Source organism: Orycteropus afer, unplaced genomic scaffold (genome assembly GCF_000298275.1).
Source record: "Orycteropus afer afer isolate SDZICR_OR568_19922 unplaced genomic scaffold, OryAfe1.0 scaffold00033, whole genome shotgun sequence".
Lineage (NCBI taxonomy): Eukaryota > Metazoa > Chordata > Mammalia > Tubulidentata > Orycteropodidae > Orycteropus > Orycteropus afer.
The window spans coordinates 6,346,217-6,365,489 of NW_006921620.1; the positions used below are offsets into that span (position 1 = coordinate 6,346,217).

General features: G+C 43.0%; 1 protein-coding gene across 1 annotated transcript; it reads right to left on the reverse strand.

Moving 5' to 3' along the window:
• Window positions 1–5,246: 5,246 nt before the first annotated feature.
• Window positions 5,247–17,202, reverse strand: F3 (coagulation factor III, tissue factor). The gene is made up of 6 exons (XM_007936125.1): window positions 17,103–17,202; window positions 15,813–15,924; window positions 11,562–11,764; window positions 8,527–8,705; window positions 7,338–7,497; window positions 5,247–5,383 (listed from the first exon to the last, which is right to left on the reverse strand). The coding sequence occupies exons 1-6, from the start codon at window positions 17,200–17,202 to the stop codon at window positions 5,247–5,249; spliced, it is 891 nt and encodes a 296-aa protein (XP_007934316.1).
• Window positions 17,203–19,273: the final 2,071 nt, after the last annotated feature.

Sequence of the window (19,273 nt, forward strand, 5' to 3'; positions counted from 1 at the left end):
AAATATTCATCTTCCTATATATAACCAAACTCAATCAGTAGCTTAACCAAAAACTCAAACTCACTGCTGTGGAGTCGGATCCAACTCATAGCGACCCCTCCTTGGGTGTCTGAGGCGGTGTCACTATGAAGCAGATTGCCCAACCTTCCTTCTGAGGAGTGGCTGGTGAGTTTGACCTGCTAGCCTTCTGGTTAGCAGTCAAATGCCTTAGGCATTACGCCACCAGAGCTCCCAATCAGTAACTTAAGATGGTGAAAATATCTCTTCAAAGCATAATGTTTAGTTTACTAACAATTAGCTTTACGGGTCAGGATAAACAATGAAATATAATTTGGCCCACTGGAGGGCAGTATTTTCTGTATTAAAAAAAAAAAAAAAAAAAAGGGAGCTCTGGTGGCGTACTGTCTAAGGCATTTGACTTCTACCCAGAAGGCTGGAGGTTCAAAACCACCAGCCATTTCTCAGAGGGAAGATTGGGCAATCTGCTTCCATAGATATGCCTGGGAAACCCAAGGAGGGGTCGCCAAGAGCAGGAAACCCAGGATAAATAATGAAATATAATAGTTGGCCCACCAGAGGGCAGTATTTTCTGGATAGCAGTGTAGAATTAATACAAGTTACAAAATTTATCTGTTTCTAAATGTGTCTTTAAGACAAATTTGTAGGTAAGTCGGAACAGGTGCATATGGTTCTTATTTAGCCTTACTTCAGTGCAAGAAAAAGCTTTAGACCTTTCAGTGATTTAAAAGCTGCACCTGCAGCAGGTGAAGGTGATAGTGATGAATAATCTGTTGTGAGTAGAGGTTGGTTCAGTTGTTTCAAATAGAAAAAAACTCACTGCTGTCGAGTAGATTCGACTCATAGTGACCCCTCCTTGGGTTTCCGAGGTGGTATCTTTATGGAAGTAAATTGCCCAGTCTTCTTTCCGAGGAGTGGCTGGTGGGTTTGAACCACCATCTTTCTGGTTAGCAGTCAAATGCCTTAGGCACTGCGCCACCAGAGCTCCTGATTGTTTCAAAGTGAGAGCAAATTTACACAACATGAAAGGGCAAGTACGAGTTGTCTATACCTCAGACATTTGTAACCCGGGGACTGCCTGCATGTATAATTTTCTGCTCTAGTGCCAGTCACACTGTTGATTCTAGCAGCAACTGTTTAGTCTCAGTGATAAGGAAAGATGTGGCAATGTGACGAGTGTTTAAAATTCATAGAAACTTTCCAATCTTTACAGTTCTGCCTCACTCAGGTCTGTAATGAATTCTTTCCCTGTGAACAGCCAGTCACCTCATTTGTACCCAGACCTGCTTTCAATCTATCCCTTCTTTAGTGGATAATTCAAATTCCTCAGATTAGGAGGCCATGGAATTACATAACACCATAATTATTCCTGGCATGGAAATGCCTGGTCAGCCACTCTCTCCTGGAGCTAGTTCTGCCTCCTCATGTAGTAGTACATCAAGTTTTGTCCTGGGTACCCCATGTGACCAGGAATCCAAGATAATGACCAAAGTGCACTTCTTCCAGGACTTGTCCCCATGTCAACATCTCTTTTGTAGACTCTGCTACAAATGTGCTCCCTCTTTTTCTGGTACAACTAGAGTGCTACAACAATGTGAGATTCAATCTTTCCAGCAATCTTTCCAGTAGATTGATTATGGCAAACAAACAACATCAACCAAATAAACCAACCATTGGCCTGTTTCCTCTAATTTCTCCAAAATTGCTATCATTTTTAACAAGGTTTGTCTCATTGATTCTTCCCTAGAATATGATATTATATCAAATATTTCATATTTAGAATTTCATTGACAATGCTGGTTAGAGTTCCTTGGGTTTAAAATTTATTAGTAGCTGGGTGGTGAACTGCATTGTCAACTCATTTGAATGCTTGCTTAGAGTCCCTCTTGTGGGACCGCTCTCAGGTGGCTGTGCCCTCTGGGTGTTTTTCCTAGACTATGCCTGCCTCGGAAGGAAGAAGATGGGGCAATCTACTTCTGTAGTGATAATGCCTCGGACACCCAAGGAGGGGTCACTATGAGTCGGATCTGACTCGATGGCAGTGAGTTTGGTTTTAGGAGCTCTGGTAGTGTACTGCCTAAGGCACTTGACTGCTAACCAGAAGGCTGGCAGTTCAAACCCACCAGCCACTCCTCGGAAGGAAGGTTGGGCAATCTACTTCCATAGATACCACCTTGGAAACCCAAGGAGGGGTCGCTGAGTCAGGGCTGTCCCAACGGCACATAACAACAACGTGCCTGCCTAGGCTTCCAAAGTGAGAGGCAAAAGTGGTTATGTGATCCAGCTAAGTTCTGGGAACCTCATTTTCAGTTCCAGTTAAAAACCTCTTTCAAAACAGTTGACAGCAACACTATTCTGCTGTATTTTATTTGCATTTGAATGGGCTCAGTATTGTTATCCTGTAGAAACTCAGAGCTGTGAAGTCAATTCTGACTCAAAGTGACCCTATAGGACAGAGTAGAAATATTCTTTAGCACCTCCAAGGCTGTAATCTTCATGGGAGTAGACCACGAGGTCTTTTCTTCCATGGAATGGCTGGTGGGTTTGAACTGACAGCCTTTTTGTTGGCAGCCGAGCTCTTAACCACTGCACCACCAGGGCTCCTTTCTTGTTACTATGAACTTCCTAATATTCTTGTGAGCTTGTGATCCTTAACAGACATTGTTGTTGTTGTTATGTTGTTGTTGTTATGTGCCCTCGAGTCAAATCCGACTCATAGCGACCCCTCCTTGGGTTTCCGAGGCAGTATCACTACGGAAGTAGGATTGCCCAACCTTCCTTCCGAGGAGTGGCTGGTGGGTTTGAACCGCCAGCGGTCTGGTTAGCAGGCAAATGTCTTAGCCACTATGCTACCAGAGCTCCCATTAGATAAAAAAAATCACAGGCAAGTAAAGTTTTGCTGCAGAGAATTAAAAAAATGGGTGCAGTGGTACATCAACAGGGAACTGCCAGAAATGCCAGCCACATAGATTATAAATAGGACATAGAATGAGGGATATCATTGCTGATGTTGGATGGATGTTGGCTAAAAGCAGAGAATACCAGAAAAATGTTTACCTGTGTTACCTTGACTACACAAAGGCATTTGACTGTATGGATCATAACAATTATGGATAACATTGCAAAAGATGAGAACTCCAGAACACTTCATTGTGCTCATGTGGAACCTGTACATAAATCAAGAGGCAATCGTTTGAACAGAACAAGGGGATTCTGCATGGTTATAATCAAGAAAGGTATATGTCAGTTGTATCCTTTCAACATACTTACTCAGTCTGTATACTGAGCAAATAATCTGAACACATGGTAGGAACCTTGTATTTGAAAAGCCATAATGATGAAGCAGTGATTTGTCATGGTAGACAACTCATGTATGCACCTTTGAGAATGCTTTTTATTGTTGTGTACAGTCAAGTTGATTCTGTCTCATAGAGACACTGTAGACAGAATAGAACTGCCCCATAGGGTTTCCTAGGCTATAATCTTTACAAGAGCAGATTGCCAGGTCTTTTCTCCCAAGTAGTGGATAGTGTGTTCAAACTGCCACACTTTTGGCTAGCAGCTGAGTGCTTAATGGCTATGCCTTACTGCTGTTCTACCTTACAAAGGAAGGTAATGAAGTCAACTCAACGGAGCCAAGACTGTCCAGGAATCCACTGTCTGCAGTCACCCGAAAGGAGCTATAGACATGAACTAGACCTGGAGCCTGACTGTAAGGAGTTCTCAATCTAGTTTATGTTTTTAAAAACTCTAGAGACCATGTTCCACTTATCTCTCTTTCTATGCTTTATGTTACATTGTTGTTTTATTTTTCTTTTAAAACAATAATCTAAAGACTTTTTCTTTCTTTCTCTTCAACTGTTATCCTCAATGCAAATTTAGTGCCCATGGGAAGAAAACTAAGTCTGCAAGACTGTATTTCTTCTCCCTTCTCTGTAAGGAGATTACATATCTCTGCCCACTGCCATGTGATTTATGGTGCCTCCTGGTAGGCAAAGTATGGTTAGACTTGGCCATGTGACTTGCTTGGGCCAGTGGCACATAAGCTGAAAAGACAAGGGGTCAGTATGGAGCAGAAACTTTAAGAGGCAGCTTAAAGCTGCAAGATGTGGCTGCCTACTGATCCCACTGTTTTTCTTTTCTCTCTGCCATAATACAAAGAGGGGCTCCTCCTCAGCATGAGTCCTAGAATAAGATGACATTGAAGAAGAGCTGCAGTCACCACAATGTAATGTAATTGAGAAAGAAAGGTAAGTTGCTGTAAGCTACTGAGATTTTTAAGGTCATTTGTTACTGCAGCAGACCTGACTCACACAAAGACCAAATCATAAATAACAAATGGAAGATACAATGAATACAATAGTCACAATTCCCAGTCACCTTTATTTTATACAAAAGTATATTAAATAAATATCTCAATATATACAAACATAACAATATTACCTATATAAATAGAAAATCCCCATATAAAAACCTTTTTTTTTGAAAAATTATATAATATATACAATGTTGGCCATATAAGCTTTAAGTACCTTAAATCATAAACTCAATGTAGTTTGTTTGTATAGTAGTCTTATAAAAATATAGTTAGCTGTCAAGTGCTTAATCAACAGCATTTAAGTCAGTTAAAGTGCTAAAATGTAATGCATATTAAGGGTGCCCAAAATGGAGTCTTTTGCATTTAACACATTCATAGAAAAGTTTGTCAGTTGCTTTGAAACTTAAAAAGTACTCATAAAAAAAAAAAAAAAACCCAACCCCATTAACAGCATTTTATGAAAAGGCAGGCATATGGTAGAAAAAAATCCTAGAAAAGTCCCCTACTCCCAATTCCCATGTCTTACACTCAAAAGTTCTCCAAAAGTCCACTCAGGATTTTTCAGGACATTTGTTCATTTTGTTTGTTTGTCTGGAAGGATCTGGTTTCACCCTGAATGCAGAATGTACAGTCTAAAGCATGATGTGTACAAAAGGTGCTATAGTGTTAAAATAAAAATTAAAAAAACCTTTGAATTGGTTGTACCAATCCATTACATTCCAAAGTGACTAATGCCAATGTCAGGATACTCATTGTGTAACAGGTTAGATAAAGAACTTTCTTTGAACCCGAAGAGTATCTATGCTCCAAAGTACTGATTTGTGTTTCCATATAATCTGTTCTCTTAAAAGTTCTTGGTCACAGTGCAAAACAAAATTTGCAGTAGTTGGCAGTTCCAACAGTGCTTCCTTTATGCAACATTAAGTGGGGAGTTCTCCTTCCCACTTCGACGCGCTCTTGCCTTCCTACATTTGTACAGAGATATCACCAGGACGACGATGAAGGTGATGACCACAAATGCCACTACTCCAACGATGACAGAAAATTCTGAAAAATAAAAGGCACCAAGTAAACTTAAGAGAAAGAGCTTCAATCCTATTTATCAGAATTGAGGACATAACCCCAGATTACATCATCTGCTTTTGCATAATGTGAAATTTCTTTCCTTTACGCTTTCTACCACACTTCTATTGGGAAAGATTTTACCAAACCCTAGGTGTTTTAGGGCAATGAACAGTGGCTAACAGCACTTAAAAGGCCACTTAATAAACTGAATAATGTTCACAGTCTAGAAAAGATACACATAGTTGAAAGCAAGAATAGCTATTGGAAATAAGCGGTTAAATACGATATTGAGTTTGGCAGTAATGATTATAGTAGAATTATAAATGAAAGGTACATACAAAATGCTACCAGGATTCAGGTAGAGAAGAGATGACAACTGACTGGGGTAATAAGAAAGCTTTGAGACATATGTGAAGTCCTGGGTGGTGCACAGAGTTAACACACTCAATTGCTAACCAAAAGGTTGGAAGTTTGAGTATCCAGAAGTGCCTTGGAAGAAATTCTTGGTGATCTACTTTCAATAAATCAGCCATTGAAAACCCTATGCTGCACAGTTCTACTCTGACACAGGTGGGGTCGCCATGAGTCAGAATTAACTCAGTGGCGTCTGGTGGCAGTGGTGGTAAGATGGAGGTGGCATCTGAAAGAGCTCTCCAAGGACATGTTTCTGTACTTAAAGACAGGGGAGGCAGAGATCTGGGTGTGCACAAAGGCAGAGAGGCAGCAGGACTAGAGTTGGGCTCTTGGAAGATTAATCTGAAGGCAGTGAGTAGGGAGAGGTGCAAGACCAGAGGGAAGGAGAGCCCTATTCTCCTGTAATGTCAATAAACAGAAAAGTTTTAAAAAATATGTTTTGAAAATTTTAAACCTTGTTTTAGCAAGGTGTTAAGCCATCATCATTATCCTCTGACTCTTTCTTTCCTTCAAGTACTCAAGCACCCCTCCCATTCCCTGGAGGGAGACTCCAAGGCTCTCGGTCTCATGCACATGGCTGAACATCCACTCCTTTACGCCTGTGTAAGGAGTGTACATGTAAGCTCAATTTATGTGCATGCACGTACCTAGATGTGTTGGCCATGTACACACACATGTGCTTGGATATATCTGATATACACCATCTCTTTCCTTGAGGGCTTAAACTTTATACCCCTATGCCCTTTGTAAAAGGAGTTCTGGTGGTACAGTGCCTAAGGCCTTTGACTGCTAACTAGAAGACTGGTGGTTCAAACACAACAGCAGCTCCATGGAAGGAAGATGGGGCAATCTACTTCCATAAAAATTTACCATGTTGAAAACCCAGTAGGGGTCACTATGAGTCAGAATCAACCTAATGGTAATAGGTTGTTATTTTTTTGGGGGGTGGTTATACCCTTTGTAAGGAGCTCTGGTGGATAATGGTTAAGCCTTCCACTGCTAACCAAAAGGTAGGTGGTTCAAACTCACTAACCGTTTGGGGACAAAAGCCCTGGTGATCTGCTCCTATGAAGATTTCAGCCTAGGAAATTTCCTGGAGCAGTTCCACTTTGTCCCATAGGGCTGCTATCAGTCAGAATCAACTTGACAGTACCCAACAATCCCCTTCATCGGTGCTCACAAGTATTTATTGGGTAATGCTGCTGTTGGTCCAGAGGTACAGACCCAGGATGAAAAGAAAGATTTAAGCACAAAAAGAAGCTCCGAGAAATCTGCGATCTGATGCTAAATCCTAAGCACGTTCCATGTGCCCAGTGATCAGCAGAGAGTTTAGCCCATGACAGATGCTCAAGAAAATACTTGTGGATACAAAGGAGCAACACTGAAACATTTCTAAATGCCTAAACTCACTTTTTAAAAAGGCAGGGGGCTATTTCTCCTGGAATACTTTACAAAAGAAGTATCATCCTGGCTCCGAGGTCGGAGCTGGCCCTCTGGGAGTCTGCTGAGCAGGGCCACCCACCTTTGAAAATGCCTTTTCCTTGGTTGGTGCACTCAACGGGGCTTTCTAGACTCTTCTGGTTTGCTTTTCGGGATGGAATCACAGCCTGAACACTGAAACAGTAGTTTTCTCCTTTATCCACATCAATCAAAAACTCATTTGTGTTTGTCTTGGCTGTTTTCTGTAAAAAGGTAAAGAGGTCATAATTCATCTGGGCTCAGAATAACTCCTTTCCCTTTACTAAGTCACTGAGGGATTAAAGCCTAGGCTTCAATCAAGGCCTGAGATATAAGAATCAGAAGTAACTTAGATCAGTCAGCTCCCTCGATCACTGCTAAGGATTTCTTTTCTAAGACTGAGGACATCCAATTTAGGCATAGTGCCTAAGGCACTTGACTGCTAACTAGAAGGCTGGCGGTTCAAACCCACCAGCCACTCCTCGGAACAAAGATGAGGCAATCTACTTCCATAGTGATACTGCCTCGGAAACCCAAGGAAGGGTCACTATGAGTCGGGTCCCACTCAACGGCACATAACAACAACAAAAACAACCCTATTTAGCCCTTTAGAGAGTATTTGCAATAAAAAAAAAAAAAGAAGTATTAATCGTTGAATTGAAAACAAAATTTGCCTGAGATCCTCAGCAGAGGAAGGAATCATGAAATGTGAGGACTCATAGAACCTTGAAGGAGCCCTGGTGATGCAATGGTTAAGCACTCAGCTGCTAACTGAAAGGCTGGCAGTTCAAACCCTCCAGCAGCTCCATGAGAGAAAGACCTGGCAATCTGCTCCCATAAAGATTACAGCCCAGAAAACCCTATGGAGCATAGGGTACTTTGTCAATTATACTTTGGGGCATATATAGTACTTTGTCAATTAGGGTCCCTGTGAGTAGGAATCAACTTGATAGCACTTAACAACAATAGAAACTTTAGTGATAATTTGATCTCACCCCTGGTGGTTCTCTGAGAGGGCCCTGCCCAAAGTCACAAGGCTGGTCAGAGTAATAGGCAGAACTAGGACCAGTTGCCTGACTCCCCTTCCAGCAGGCACCCCTCCGAGTCCTACACACTGTCCTCTCAGTCCGTCCCTGTGGTGCTACTTTTGATCTGGGGAAGAAGTATGTGTGTGGGGTATGTATGTGTGTGTATGTGTGTAAAATCAAGGATCCACAATTTAAAACAAGTTACAAAAACAAACAAATACTCACCTTTCCTGTACTTGAAGCTTTCCAGTAGTAAAGAGTATAAATTAAGTCCTTGCCAAAAACATCCCGGAGGCTCAGGAATGTGCCATTCCTTCTGACTAAAGTAGGTGAATCTTGTACTGTCACATTCAGTTTTGTCCCAACTTGTTCAAAATTCTGAATTGCTGGCTGTCCAAGATTTGCTGAAATACAGAAAATGACTCTGGTTGGAACCAAAGAGCTCTATACAAATAAAATCCCATTCAGTTACTGCAGTTAATAACAACTAGTCATGATTCTAAAACCCCTGCATAGAAACACAACTCCCTGGTCTACAGCAGCACTGTCCAGTGGAAATAGAGCCACATATCTAATTTTAAACTTCCCAAAAACCAAAACCAAACTCACTGCTGTTGAGTTGGGTCCAACTCATAGCAACCCCTCCTTGGGTTTCCGAGGCAGTGTCACTATGGTAGTAGATTGCCCAATCTTCCTTCCAAGGAGTGGCTGGTGGGTTTGAACTGCCAGCCTTCTGGTTAGCAGTCAAATGCCTTAGGCACTACGCTACCAGAGCTCACCTAGTAGCTACATTAAGGAGCTCTGGTGACATAGTACCTAAGGTATTTGGCTACTAACCAGAAGGTCAGTGGTTCAAACCCACCCACTGCTCCATGGAAAGATGATAGGGCATTCTACTTCCGTAAAGATTTATAGCCTTGGAAACCCAGTGGGGTCGCTATGAATTGGAAATGACTTGATGGCAGAGGCTTTGGTTCTGGGTTTTTTAGTAGCTACATTAGCAGAGCTCTGTGTTGGTAGTTCAAACCCACCAACTGCTCTGTGGCAGAAAGATGAGGCAGACTGCTTCCATAAAGATTTACAGCCTTGGAAACCCAATGGGGGTCGCTGTGAGTTGAAACTGACTCAATGACAGTAAATTTTTTTTCAGTTGGGGGGAGTAGCTTCACTAGAAAAAGTTAAAAGAAATACAGGTGAAATTTATTTTAATAATATATTTTATTTAACCAAATATATCTAAAATGTTACCATTTTAACAAATACTTGACATAAAAACTTTCTCAGATCTTTTACATTTTTTGAAACTTAGCATTAGCTATATTTCTACTGCTGAAAGGCCACATGTGTGGTTATGGCTACTGTAGTCAACAGTGCAGTTTTAGTCCATGTTTAAGGCTATGGGAAAGCCCACAGAAAGTCTTCGGTACATCATGGAACCTATTTTAACCCTGGGATCTCTGTAATGGCTCAATTACCTCATGTGTTTTGGTTGAATAAAAGTAAAATCTCAATCAACACCATTTATATACAAACAGGACAAAGTGTGTGTGTGAGTGTGTGTGTATGTGTGTACGTATGCAGTGTTGGATTATCCAGTAACCAAGGGAAGCATGGGGTTATCTGTGCTGCTTCTGAGTATGGCTGGCATCTATTCCTCTCTCAGCGGTGCTGCAGCTTCTAACAGAATCAAAGTCTCTTCAAATTTACAATCCCTGACAAGAATGGAGTACCCAGTAAGCAAGAAGGTACTTGTGCTGACTTTCTAATCTGTTGTGAACAGTCTCACATGGATGACTGTGGTGAAACTCGTGAGATTGTTCACTAGAAATTAATAAATAAGCACAAGTAAGCCTGTGCTTCCTTTGCTTATTGGGAAATCTGCCCTCGTGTGTATGCACATGCACACGCACACACATACACGAGATGAATAGATACATATTTTCTACTTTGTACCATTCTATTTATATGTTCCCTCTTACACAAAGAGGAAACCGCCTACAAAAACTCAAGTTTATAAGAGGAAATAATGAGATGTCATCAGTGGGAGGGAGAATGGATATGACTGTCTTTGCAGAGTTACTGGAGATGGCTGCTCACATGGTCTCTTTCCAAATGCAGTAAGAGATACTCAGGTAAAAGCCCTAGAAGAGCCTAAAGAAAGGATCTTTGAAACAGGCTTAGGAAAGGCAGCCAGGCTCCTCCTCTCTACTTCCAAAAACTGTTCTCTCATGGGGTGGTCAGAGGGGTAAATGGAGAAGCACCACTAACACAACACTTTCCTTCTAACCAGTAGGCCTTAAAGGCAAAGCTGATTTCCCTCTTCTCAATGTGCTACGTGTGTTTATTGAAAATGCCTAGTCCAGAACCATAGATAACACACAAACAAATTAAAACCTCCTGCTTGGAAGCTATCTTCTGCATTCTCTTATTAGACCAAACAGCCAGCTTATTGGAGCAATGGTTGTGGAGGAGAATGTTCCACATCTTAAAAAACAGCACGAGGGAGGTGGGCTGGGAGCCAGCAGGAGCTGGCATACCCAGGACTCAATCATGGTCAATGGACTGAAACAGGCTGAAAAACCCAATTATGGCATTAGAGGGAACCTGTGTGGACTTTCCCTGTGTTTAAAAACCCGAAAATTGGACTTCTGGTCTGAGGATAGGACAGATAATTCAGGATATATGATACATGTATGAGGACAAGCTGAAACCCCTGCCTTCATGTATTTGTTATTCTCTAAGCATCCAGCTAGCTGCTGGTAGGGTCTGGGGACAGACCAGCAGAGAAAGCTATTAGAAGATACCATTGTCAAATCTGGAATCCATGTTCTGTGTAACTCCTACCACACCCAGAATAAGTGAAGAGGATTGTAGCACTTACCAGTTTCTGAGAAAGAAAATATTTTATGTATACATATTGCTTATGTATAAATATCTTTTTATCTAATGACTGTTAAGGATCACAAGCTCACAGGAGTATTAAGAAGTTCCTAACAAGAGGAAAGGAGCCCTGGTGGTACCGTGGTTGGCTGCTCAGCTGCTAACTGAAAGGTCAGTTGTTTGAACCCACCACCTCAGCTGCTCTGAGGGAGAAAGATGAGGCAGTCTGCTTCTATAAAAACTACATCCTTGGAAACCCTTTGGGGCAGTTCCACTCTGTCCTATAGGGTTGGTATGAGTCAGAATCACCTCCATGACAATGGATTTAACAGCAAGAATAACAGGTTATTACAAACCAAGCCATTTCTCTTCCTACTTACTCTCTAAGTAAGGGGTGAACTCTGGGGAGTTTGTACGAGAAGGCTCTACATCAGAATCAGCGATGATATGTCCATTCCTTGCTGGGTAGGAAAGAACTCGTGCTGTGTACGTCTGATTCACGTCCTTCACGATCTCATCGGTGAGGTCACACTCAGTGTCTGTTGTATGGAAGCATTTGTTTTTCCAATCTCCTAGTCTAGTGCTAAAGAAAGAAAGAAAAATGGGACATCATGATTTGCATCCAGTAAGACAGGCTCCTTTCTGGCTGTGGTATTCTATGTTAATGTAGCAGCAACCACAGCTAATCCTGATCAGGCATCTCGTATGCTGAGCATTTTAGATGCTGTCTGTTTAGATGCAACCAGGATGCAGCTCTGTAAACACTCCTATTTTTACACATAAGGCAACTGAGGCAAAGTGACATTAGGCAACTCATTCTAAGCCACACAGCTAGACTTTGCATCAAGACATAATTTAACTCTTGGGTTTGGCCTCTTAACCATTATGTTACAACGTCTCTTAATGTGCAGACTTGTCATGATGGCAAGGGAGAAAGAGCAATTTTCCATCAAGACCTAATTCTTTGTTAGTCTGATTACATTAAATCAAAGTTGCTGCGGTTGTGTGCCATTGAATGGATTCCAACTCACAGCAACCCTATACGGCAGAGTAGAATTGCCCCATAGGGTTTCCAAGGCTTTATGGAAGTAGACTGCTATGCTTTGCTCCTACAGAGCAGCTGATGAGTTTGAACTGCTGACCTTTTGTTTAGCAGCTAAGAGCTTAACCACTGTGCCACTAGGGCTCCTTATATCACAGTACATTCTATTTATTGCATTCTCTCATCATCATTATTAACGTGGTTACTAATAATTTATTGAATCTACTATATGTCAGGTAATGTACAGGGCTCTTTTCACATGTTACTTCATTTGATATGATCCTTCTAAGCAGGTATTGGATCTGCTTAGAGAATACTGGAGCTCAGAGACACTAGGTAACTTGTATAAGGTTACACAATTAATGAGTGACAGAGATGGGTCTTTCTGTCTCCTTATGCTACATGCTACCCTCAATTTTGTAAGATGTGAATAGGTCTTGTCCAAGACTACAGAATAACAATACAGGCAGTACCCAACAAATTCTTAGTCTGAGTCACTAAGAAGCTTAAAGACAAATCTTTCTTTTGCAAAATAACAGTAAACAGGAAAGGATTTCAAGAACTCCAACTAGAAATGAAATGCTTCTAACATTCCAAAACAGTCTGCAGAAAAGCCTGTAATGTGACTGCTATACTATTCTTCCCTTCAGCATCACCCGCTGCTAGTAATATATGCCCCATTCAAGGCCAGGCTCTCATCCTACCCTCCCCAGGAACCTCCCGGATCTCCTCAGAATTCTTCTCTTTCTCCTCTGTCCCCAGAACCTGTCTCTCCATAAAGCACTTCATATGAATACAGTCTGCTCTCCGACACAGCCCAGGTGCTTGTGTCTCCGGTTAAGCAGCAGGGCTTTGGGGCTTTGCACATAGTGGCCCAGACAAGTATGAGATGATTTGGACTTACAGGTTGAACTAATGAATTGAGGGGGGAGGCAAGCAACCATATGGATTCAATTGTCTAAATCCATGCATATGAGCTAACAACATGGGGTTTTTTTGTTTTGTTTTGTTTTAAATATGAACTAAATAGTTGGAGTAGAAGGATTTTGGTAAACTTACTCTTCATCCTAAAATTTACAAACCAAGATTGGTACAGAAATATTTTATTTTTCTTACATATTTTTAACTGCCTGTGATAAAAGTGGAGAGGCCATCTAATTCCAGAATGACCAAAATGCATTTTTTTTTTTTTTTTTTTTTTAAATTATAGAACTCCCATTTATAAAAGAGAGTGAGTACATGATCATTCTTCTCTACCACGATGGCAAACAAGTAGCTCAGATGACAGAAAGATGCTGCTTGACTCTCTGGGCTACTTTTCATCTGAGAGACAGGGTATTTGGGGCCTTCAAGCTCACACACAGGAACCATGTATTCTATGGCAAAATTTAACACAAGGACTTGGAAATAAAGAAAAGTCCTACCTGCATTACTAAAAAATTCCAACAGAATACAGACTGTCACCAATTTAGGAGCAGGTTATTTTCCAGAAGATTTATAAATTTGATTTTAGAATCCAGAACATTCCCATGAAATCAGTATTACATATAGGTGATGGTACAGTGCTAAGGTCTGAGTCACTAACACTTCCCTACCACCATTCAAAACTGTTTCCAAAGGGAGAAAATGTAGTTGGAACTCTAACTGGGGGCTTTGGGCCAGCAGTGGCATCTTGTGGCTGAGGACAGGATCAGCAGTTAGGGCAGGCGGGAGTTAGGGCAGGAGGGTGGAGAAGAGGAGCAGCAGATTAAGATGGTTCCTCCTGGCAAGAAACACTGGGAGGACAGGAAGCACACTGAGGAGACAGGATGGAAAAGGCTGTCCCTCTTCCCCCAGGCACCGGGACCTCGCTGACAGATTGCAGCACACCCTACTGGAGAAGGTGTGTGGGGCACTGGGGAGACCACAGCTCCTGTCCTGGCATGGGCACTCACCATCAATGAAGGCATGAAATCATACCTCACCCTCTCAGGACAGCACTTCCTCATCTCTAAAATGCTTGCTATGGTCCTTTTTAATCAAGGACCCTGTTTATCTGCGGAGAGGGTGGAGGTAGAGTGTAGTCTCAGGCAGAAGCTGATGGGACTGCCCACAGGTCCTCTAGCCTGGGGCAGAGAGCATAGGGACATTGTCCTGGGTCAGTGGGAGTGCCCTGCGATGGTGAGTACTCCCCAAGCTGCAGCTCTCTTGCCGGATGTCTGTAGATCAGGGGCCGTGCTCATTTAAACAAACACAGCTTTATGAAGTCTAAGAACTTAAGAGTTGACAAAGGCATACTTTTAAAAAGCCAGGTCAATTATAAATGTATTTCCCTATACTCATCAAACTTTACGTCTGGATATATTTAGGAGATAATTATTCTTCCTAAAATATTATTTTCATTATTAATTTATTTTGTAGTATCCAGTAGGAAAGTGTTAAGGTTAAACTTCAGCTCCATATTAGGGGAATTAATGACTAGTGTAGTTAGAATGTGTAAATTTGGCCTTTATCTCAGGTTATGTAAGTATTCTATCTTTATATATCTGTATCTATCTAAATATACATATACACACATGCACATAAACAGACACATTCTCTTTCCTGTTGCTTTGGCAATAGTTATCCTAAAGTTCATTTTAAAAAACAAGAACATCTACCAAAAAGAGCCACCCTATCCTTAGAAGTTGCATTCCTAATCCTATAAAAGGTTTCATAGGAGCTAAAAAAAAAGAGAAAAACAATTTAAAAAAAAAAATACAAAATACTCTTTAATTTTAGCCAGTAATACTTTTGTGCCTTTCTATAATTTCTATTGAAAGCATTTCCATAGCTGCTGTCCTCTGTTTAACACATTCTCTACTAAGCTTCCTAGAACATTTCAGGAATTTCTTCCTAGAACACTTGTTAAGAATATGGAGAAAACCATCAAGAAAGATATGCTGCACACCACTGACGTTTGGAGTGAATGTGTTGGATACTGAGGCCTTGGGAAAGCAGCCAGTCAGAAATGGAGATGGAAGGGGCAGAGTAGCCTTGACAACTGAGGGTACAGACAGAGGAGTCTTTCCTCAAGGCACAGTGAGTCACTAATTTGGCCTTAGCAGAGAACATGTATGCAATTGAATTTTGATTCACGGAATCCAAAGATTAATGAATCAAACACTGCTTGAGGGCAAGGTAGACATATGAGTTCCTCCCCACCTCTTGGCTAACACAGGTCACAGTCTAGACAGTTAGCAAAGAACAAGGTGTCTGTGCTTCGATGAGGTTAGTTATCATTGACCCAGAAATGTATGTGTCATGGCCTCCACTTCTGGCTCAAAAAAAGTTTGCCTCTCCAGTTTTTATTTCATTTAGGAATTTTCCCCATCACTTCCAAAAGCAACCAAAACTTTATATCAATTTAAAGTCTGGGAATGTTTCAGTCTTGATACAATACTATACTGGCCAGCAAATTACAATGAATGACTCCTCTTCTTTGTCATCTGGTAAATAATCTCATCCATTAATTAGCTGAAAAGACTGTTTGTTTGTTTTTCAGCACAGGAAAGTGGAAACAGCAAAAACATTAAATTTCTTTTTCCCTTTTTGTTTGTACCTAGCTTACCTTATCTGAACAGTGTAGACATAATTGATGGGTTTGGGTTCCCATTCCAAAATTGTCTTGAAATTAGTGGATTTCCAAGTTAAATTATATGTTTTCAATATATCTGCAGTCCCTTTAAACGTCAGAGAAATAAGTATTATTACATGCACTTCTTAGACGTCTCTTTAATGATATAAAACACCTTTCCACCCTCCTATCACAATAAACCTCAGTGTTTTGTTGTTGTTTTTAACTACAAAAGCTTCACTACTGAATTATCAAGAAAGGAGCTTTCAAGAATTTTCTAGACTCACAATTATTTCATGGCAAGATCTACTCTGTAATCCAAGGACATCTGCAAAGATCTTGAAATTTTTGTTTGAAATTATTCACAGAGAAAAGTTCTGTTATAACTTGACCTAGAAGCACAGCCCAGAAACCATCAAAGTACCAAGGTGTCCCTGACCCAACTTCAGAAGGGCAAGATGGTACGACGCGAATTACCAGGAAGGCCAGTCTCTTTAGGAAAGGCTTTCAGTAAGTTACAAAAAAGGGCAAGCCCTACATGTGCAGAAGAGTTAGGAATGCATACAATGAAAAGTCAAATCTTAACTCGTTCCGTTTTTATTTAAATGTTTCTCTATACTGAAGCGTCCACAGAGATGGAATGGCTTGTCACAACTTCGGACATATATGGTGAGGATGCTTTATTATTAAGTTCAGCTTTCCGGATACTCAACAGGTCCCAGTCTCTGCCCAATCCCCCCACATGGAATGGGGATATGGGCCATGCACAACGCCGTGCCTGCTCCAGTCAAGTAACATTCTGCAAGACCGAGGGCCGTTCTCTACTACAGGAGAGACACACTTGTAAGGAAAGATAACCTTTCAACCACTGGTCCAGATGCGGTCTTGTGAAAGGTGCAGCCCCACGCCCCACACCTTCAAACAAATGTTTAAAGATCTTTGCTGGTTTCCATGGACTACACGGTAGCCCTTATTATGAGATAATTCTGGGTCTAGAATTCTTGAAAGCTCTTTTCCTCAACTAAAAGCGGGAGCCAAACAAGCACTTATGCAACAAAATGGATTCCCAGCGCAAACTTCTCCAACAGAAAGGGGCAGCGAGGTCCAGGGCGCGAACCACATTGTCCCGCGCCATCGCGCCCTGGGGCTAGCGGTTCATTCAAACCCTGCTGGGTGAGCGCGGCTGACGCCAGTGGGTGCGGGAGGCACCTCGGGCTACTCAAGGGAAGTCAGGAGATCCTGCTGCCACCCCAGGGCAAGGCGTGGGGGTCGGGTGCCACTCACCTGCGGCGCGGGTAACCTGGGCGAGAACCCAGCCCAGCAGGAGCGTCAGAGAAACAGCGGCCTCGGAGCGCAGGGCGCGGGGCCCAATGGGGGGCGCCATCTCTAAGGAGCCCAAAGCGAGGTCTGGCGGATTCAGTAGCGCCCCCAGAGGCTGGGGAGGTTAAGCTGCAGGCGACCTCGGGCGGATGGAGGGAGCGTAAGCGGACGCGGGGAACCCCAAGTCTGTGAGAGCCAGTGCTCGGCGGGATATAAAGCCCGCAGTGGCGCCCGTGTCTGGGCCCGCCCTCGGGCTCCCGCCCCCGCGGCTCCTCGCGAATCCCCGCCCGCGGCCCGGGTCCCCTCCGTCATGGTGGGCGGCCCCTGGCGAATCCACACCCTCGCCCCGCCTCCTCCCTGAAGGGAACTGCGGGACCCTACTGGGGGTGACTCACCCGTGATTCAAACTCGTCGAGGAGCCCGAAGTTATCAGTCTGCAGCCGACCGCTCCAGGTGCCGCGCGGGCAGTGGCGCGACGCCCCCAGAGCCCTGCCTGTGGCCCAAGCCCGCCCATCGCCCCACCCCTTGCGAGCCCCCCGCGTCTGTAGAAAAGAAAGATGGAGCCGCCAACCAAAGATTCCTCAAGTGGAAGGAAGGGGATTATGCCTTTTCATTTGGAGACAGTGTTTTCCGGGCGGGTGGGAGCGACGGTATTTACAAATCGGAATAGAAAGTACGGAATAGAAAGTACGCCTCCAGGGCACGTCCGGCACTCTGGGCGCTTTGCTCACGAGGGGCTGAGGCGCTGACTTCTGCAGCCAAGTAACCGAGTGCCAGGGAACAGGGCCCTCCCCCAGCTGCTGTTTCGTCTTCTACTCACAGGGGTAGGGATACCTGGCCTGCCCACCTCACAGGATCTTTAGCGTAGGTCACATTGTCTAAAGGTGGGACAAATGCAGGTATCTGCCATGGTTAGGTATCTGCCCTCAGTGGCAAGATCGCAGTTGCCATGGCGCTCAGCCGAAATGCACCCCAGCCCCAACTCGGGCTAGTGACCTAAACCTGGAAGTTTGCCTATGGGAGAATTCCAGGGTGACATTTGCAGCTCTGTGGTTCAAGAATGGACTGTTCTCACGTTGAAAAACACAGCTGTGGCTAAGTTAGTTCCCGCCCTGTGTAGAGAAACCAAAAATGAAATAAAAAAACGTAGTCAGACTTGTGTGCCACTAGATTTAAGTTTAGGGCTTTTTGAGTTATTTCTTGGCTTCCCCTTCTGGGCTTTGCTGTAAAATTCTCAGGCTTTAGAATGTTACTAACCACCATTCATCGGCTTTGTAGTTGTCCTGTTAAAAAGTTCCTCCTGTAATTCGTTGATTACTATTCTGTAGTTAGAGCTCTGGTGGCATAGCGCCTAAGGCATTTGACTGCTAACCAGAAGACTGGCGGTTCAAACCCACCAGCCACTCACTCTTCAGAAGGAAGATTGGGCAATCTACTTCCGTAGTGATACTGCCTGGGAAACCCAAGGAGGGGTCGGATCCACTCGAGGGCAGTGAGTTATTCTGTAGTTGCCTCCAGGAGTCCCTGGGTGGCGCTTAACGACTAGCCCGAAGATTAGCTTAGCAGTTCAAACCCACTTAGAGGCACCTCGGAAGACAGCCCTGGCGATCTGCTTCCATAAGGTCACAGCCTTGAAAACCCTATGGAGCAGTTCTACTCTGCTGCACACAGTGTAGCTTGGCCAGGAGTCAGAATCGATTCTCTGGTAACTAATAACAGTTGCCTCCAAGATGTGGCTAGAGAATTCTTGTGAGAAGAGCGTTGTCTCTCTATCATGTTCACTTTTTTCCTAGGGATGTCAGCCTTGCATTTTAGTACACAATTCCATACAGTTGGCTGAAACATAGCATTGCAGTCATTTTAAAAGATTGGAAAAAAAATTAAAAATCCTGCAAAATCTTTATTTTCCCCTTGCCTGAACTGAAATAGCATATCCGGGCTTAGCTCTTGTGGTACCAATGAGTTGATTCCAACTCATAATGACCCCATAGGAAAGAGTAGAAGTGCCCCATAGGGTTTTCTAGCAAGCTCTGGTGGCATACTGCCTAAGGCATTTGACTGCTAACCAGAAAGCTGGCAGTTCAAACCCACCAGCCACTCCTCAGAAGGAAGATTGGGCAATCTACTCTGTAGCG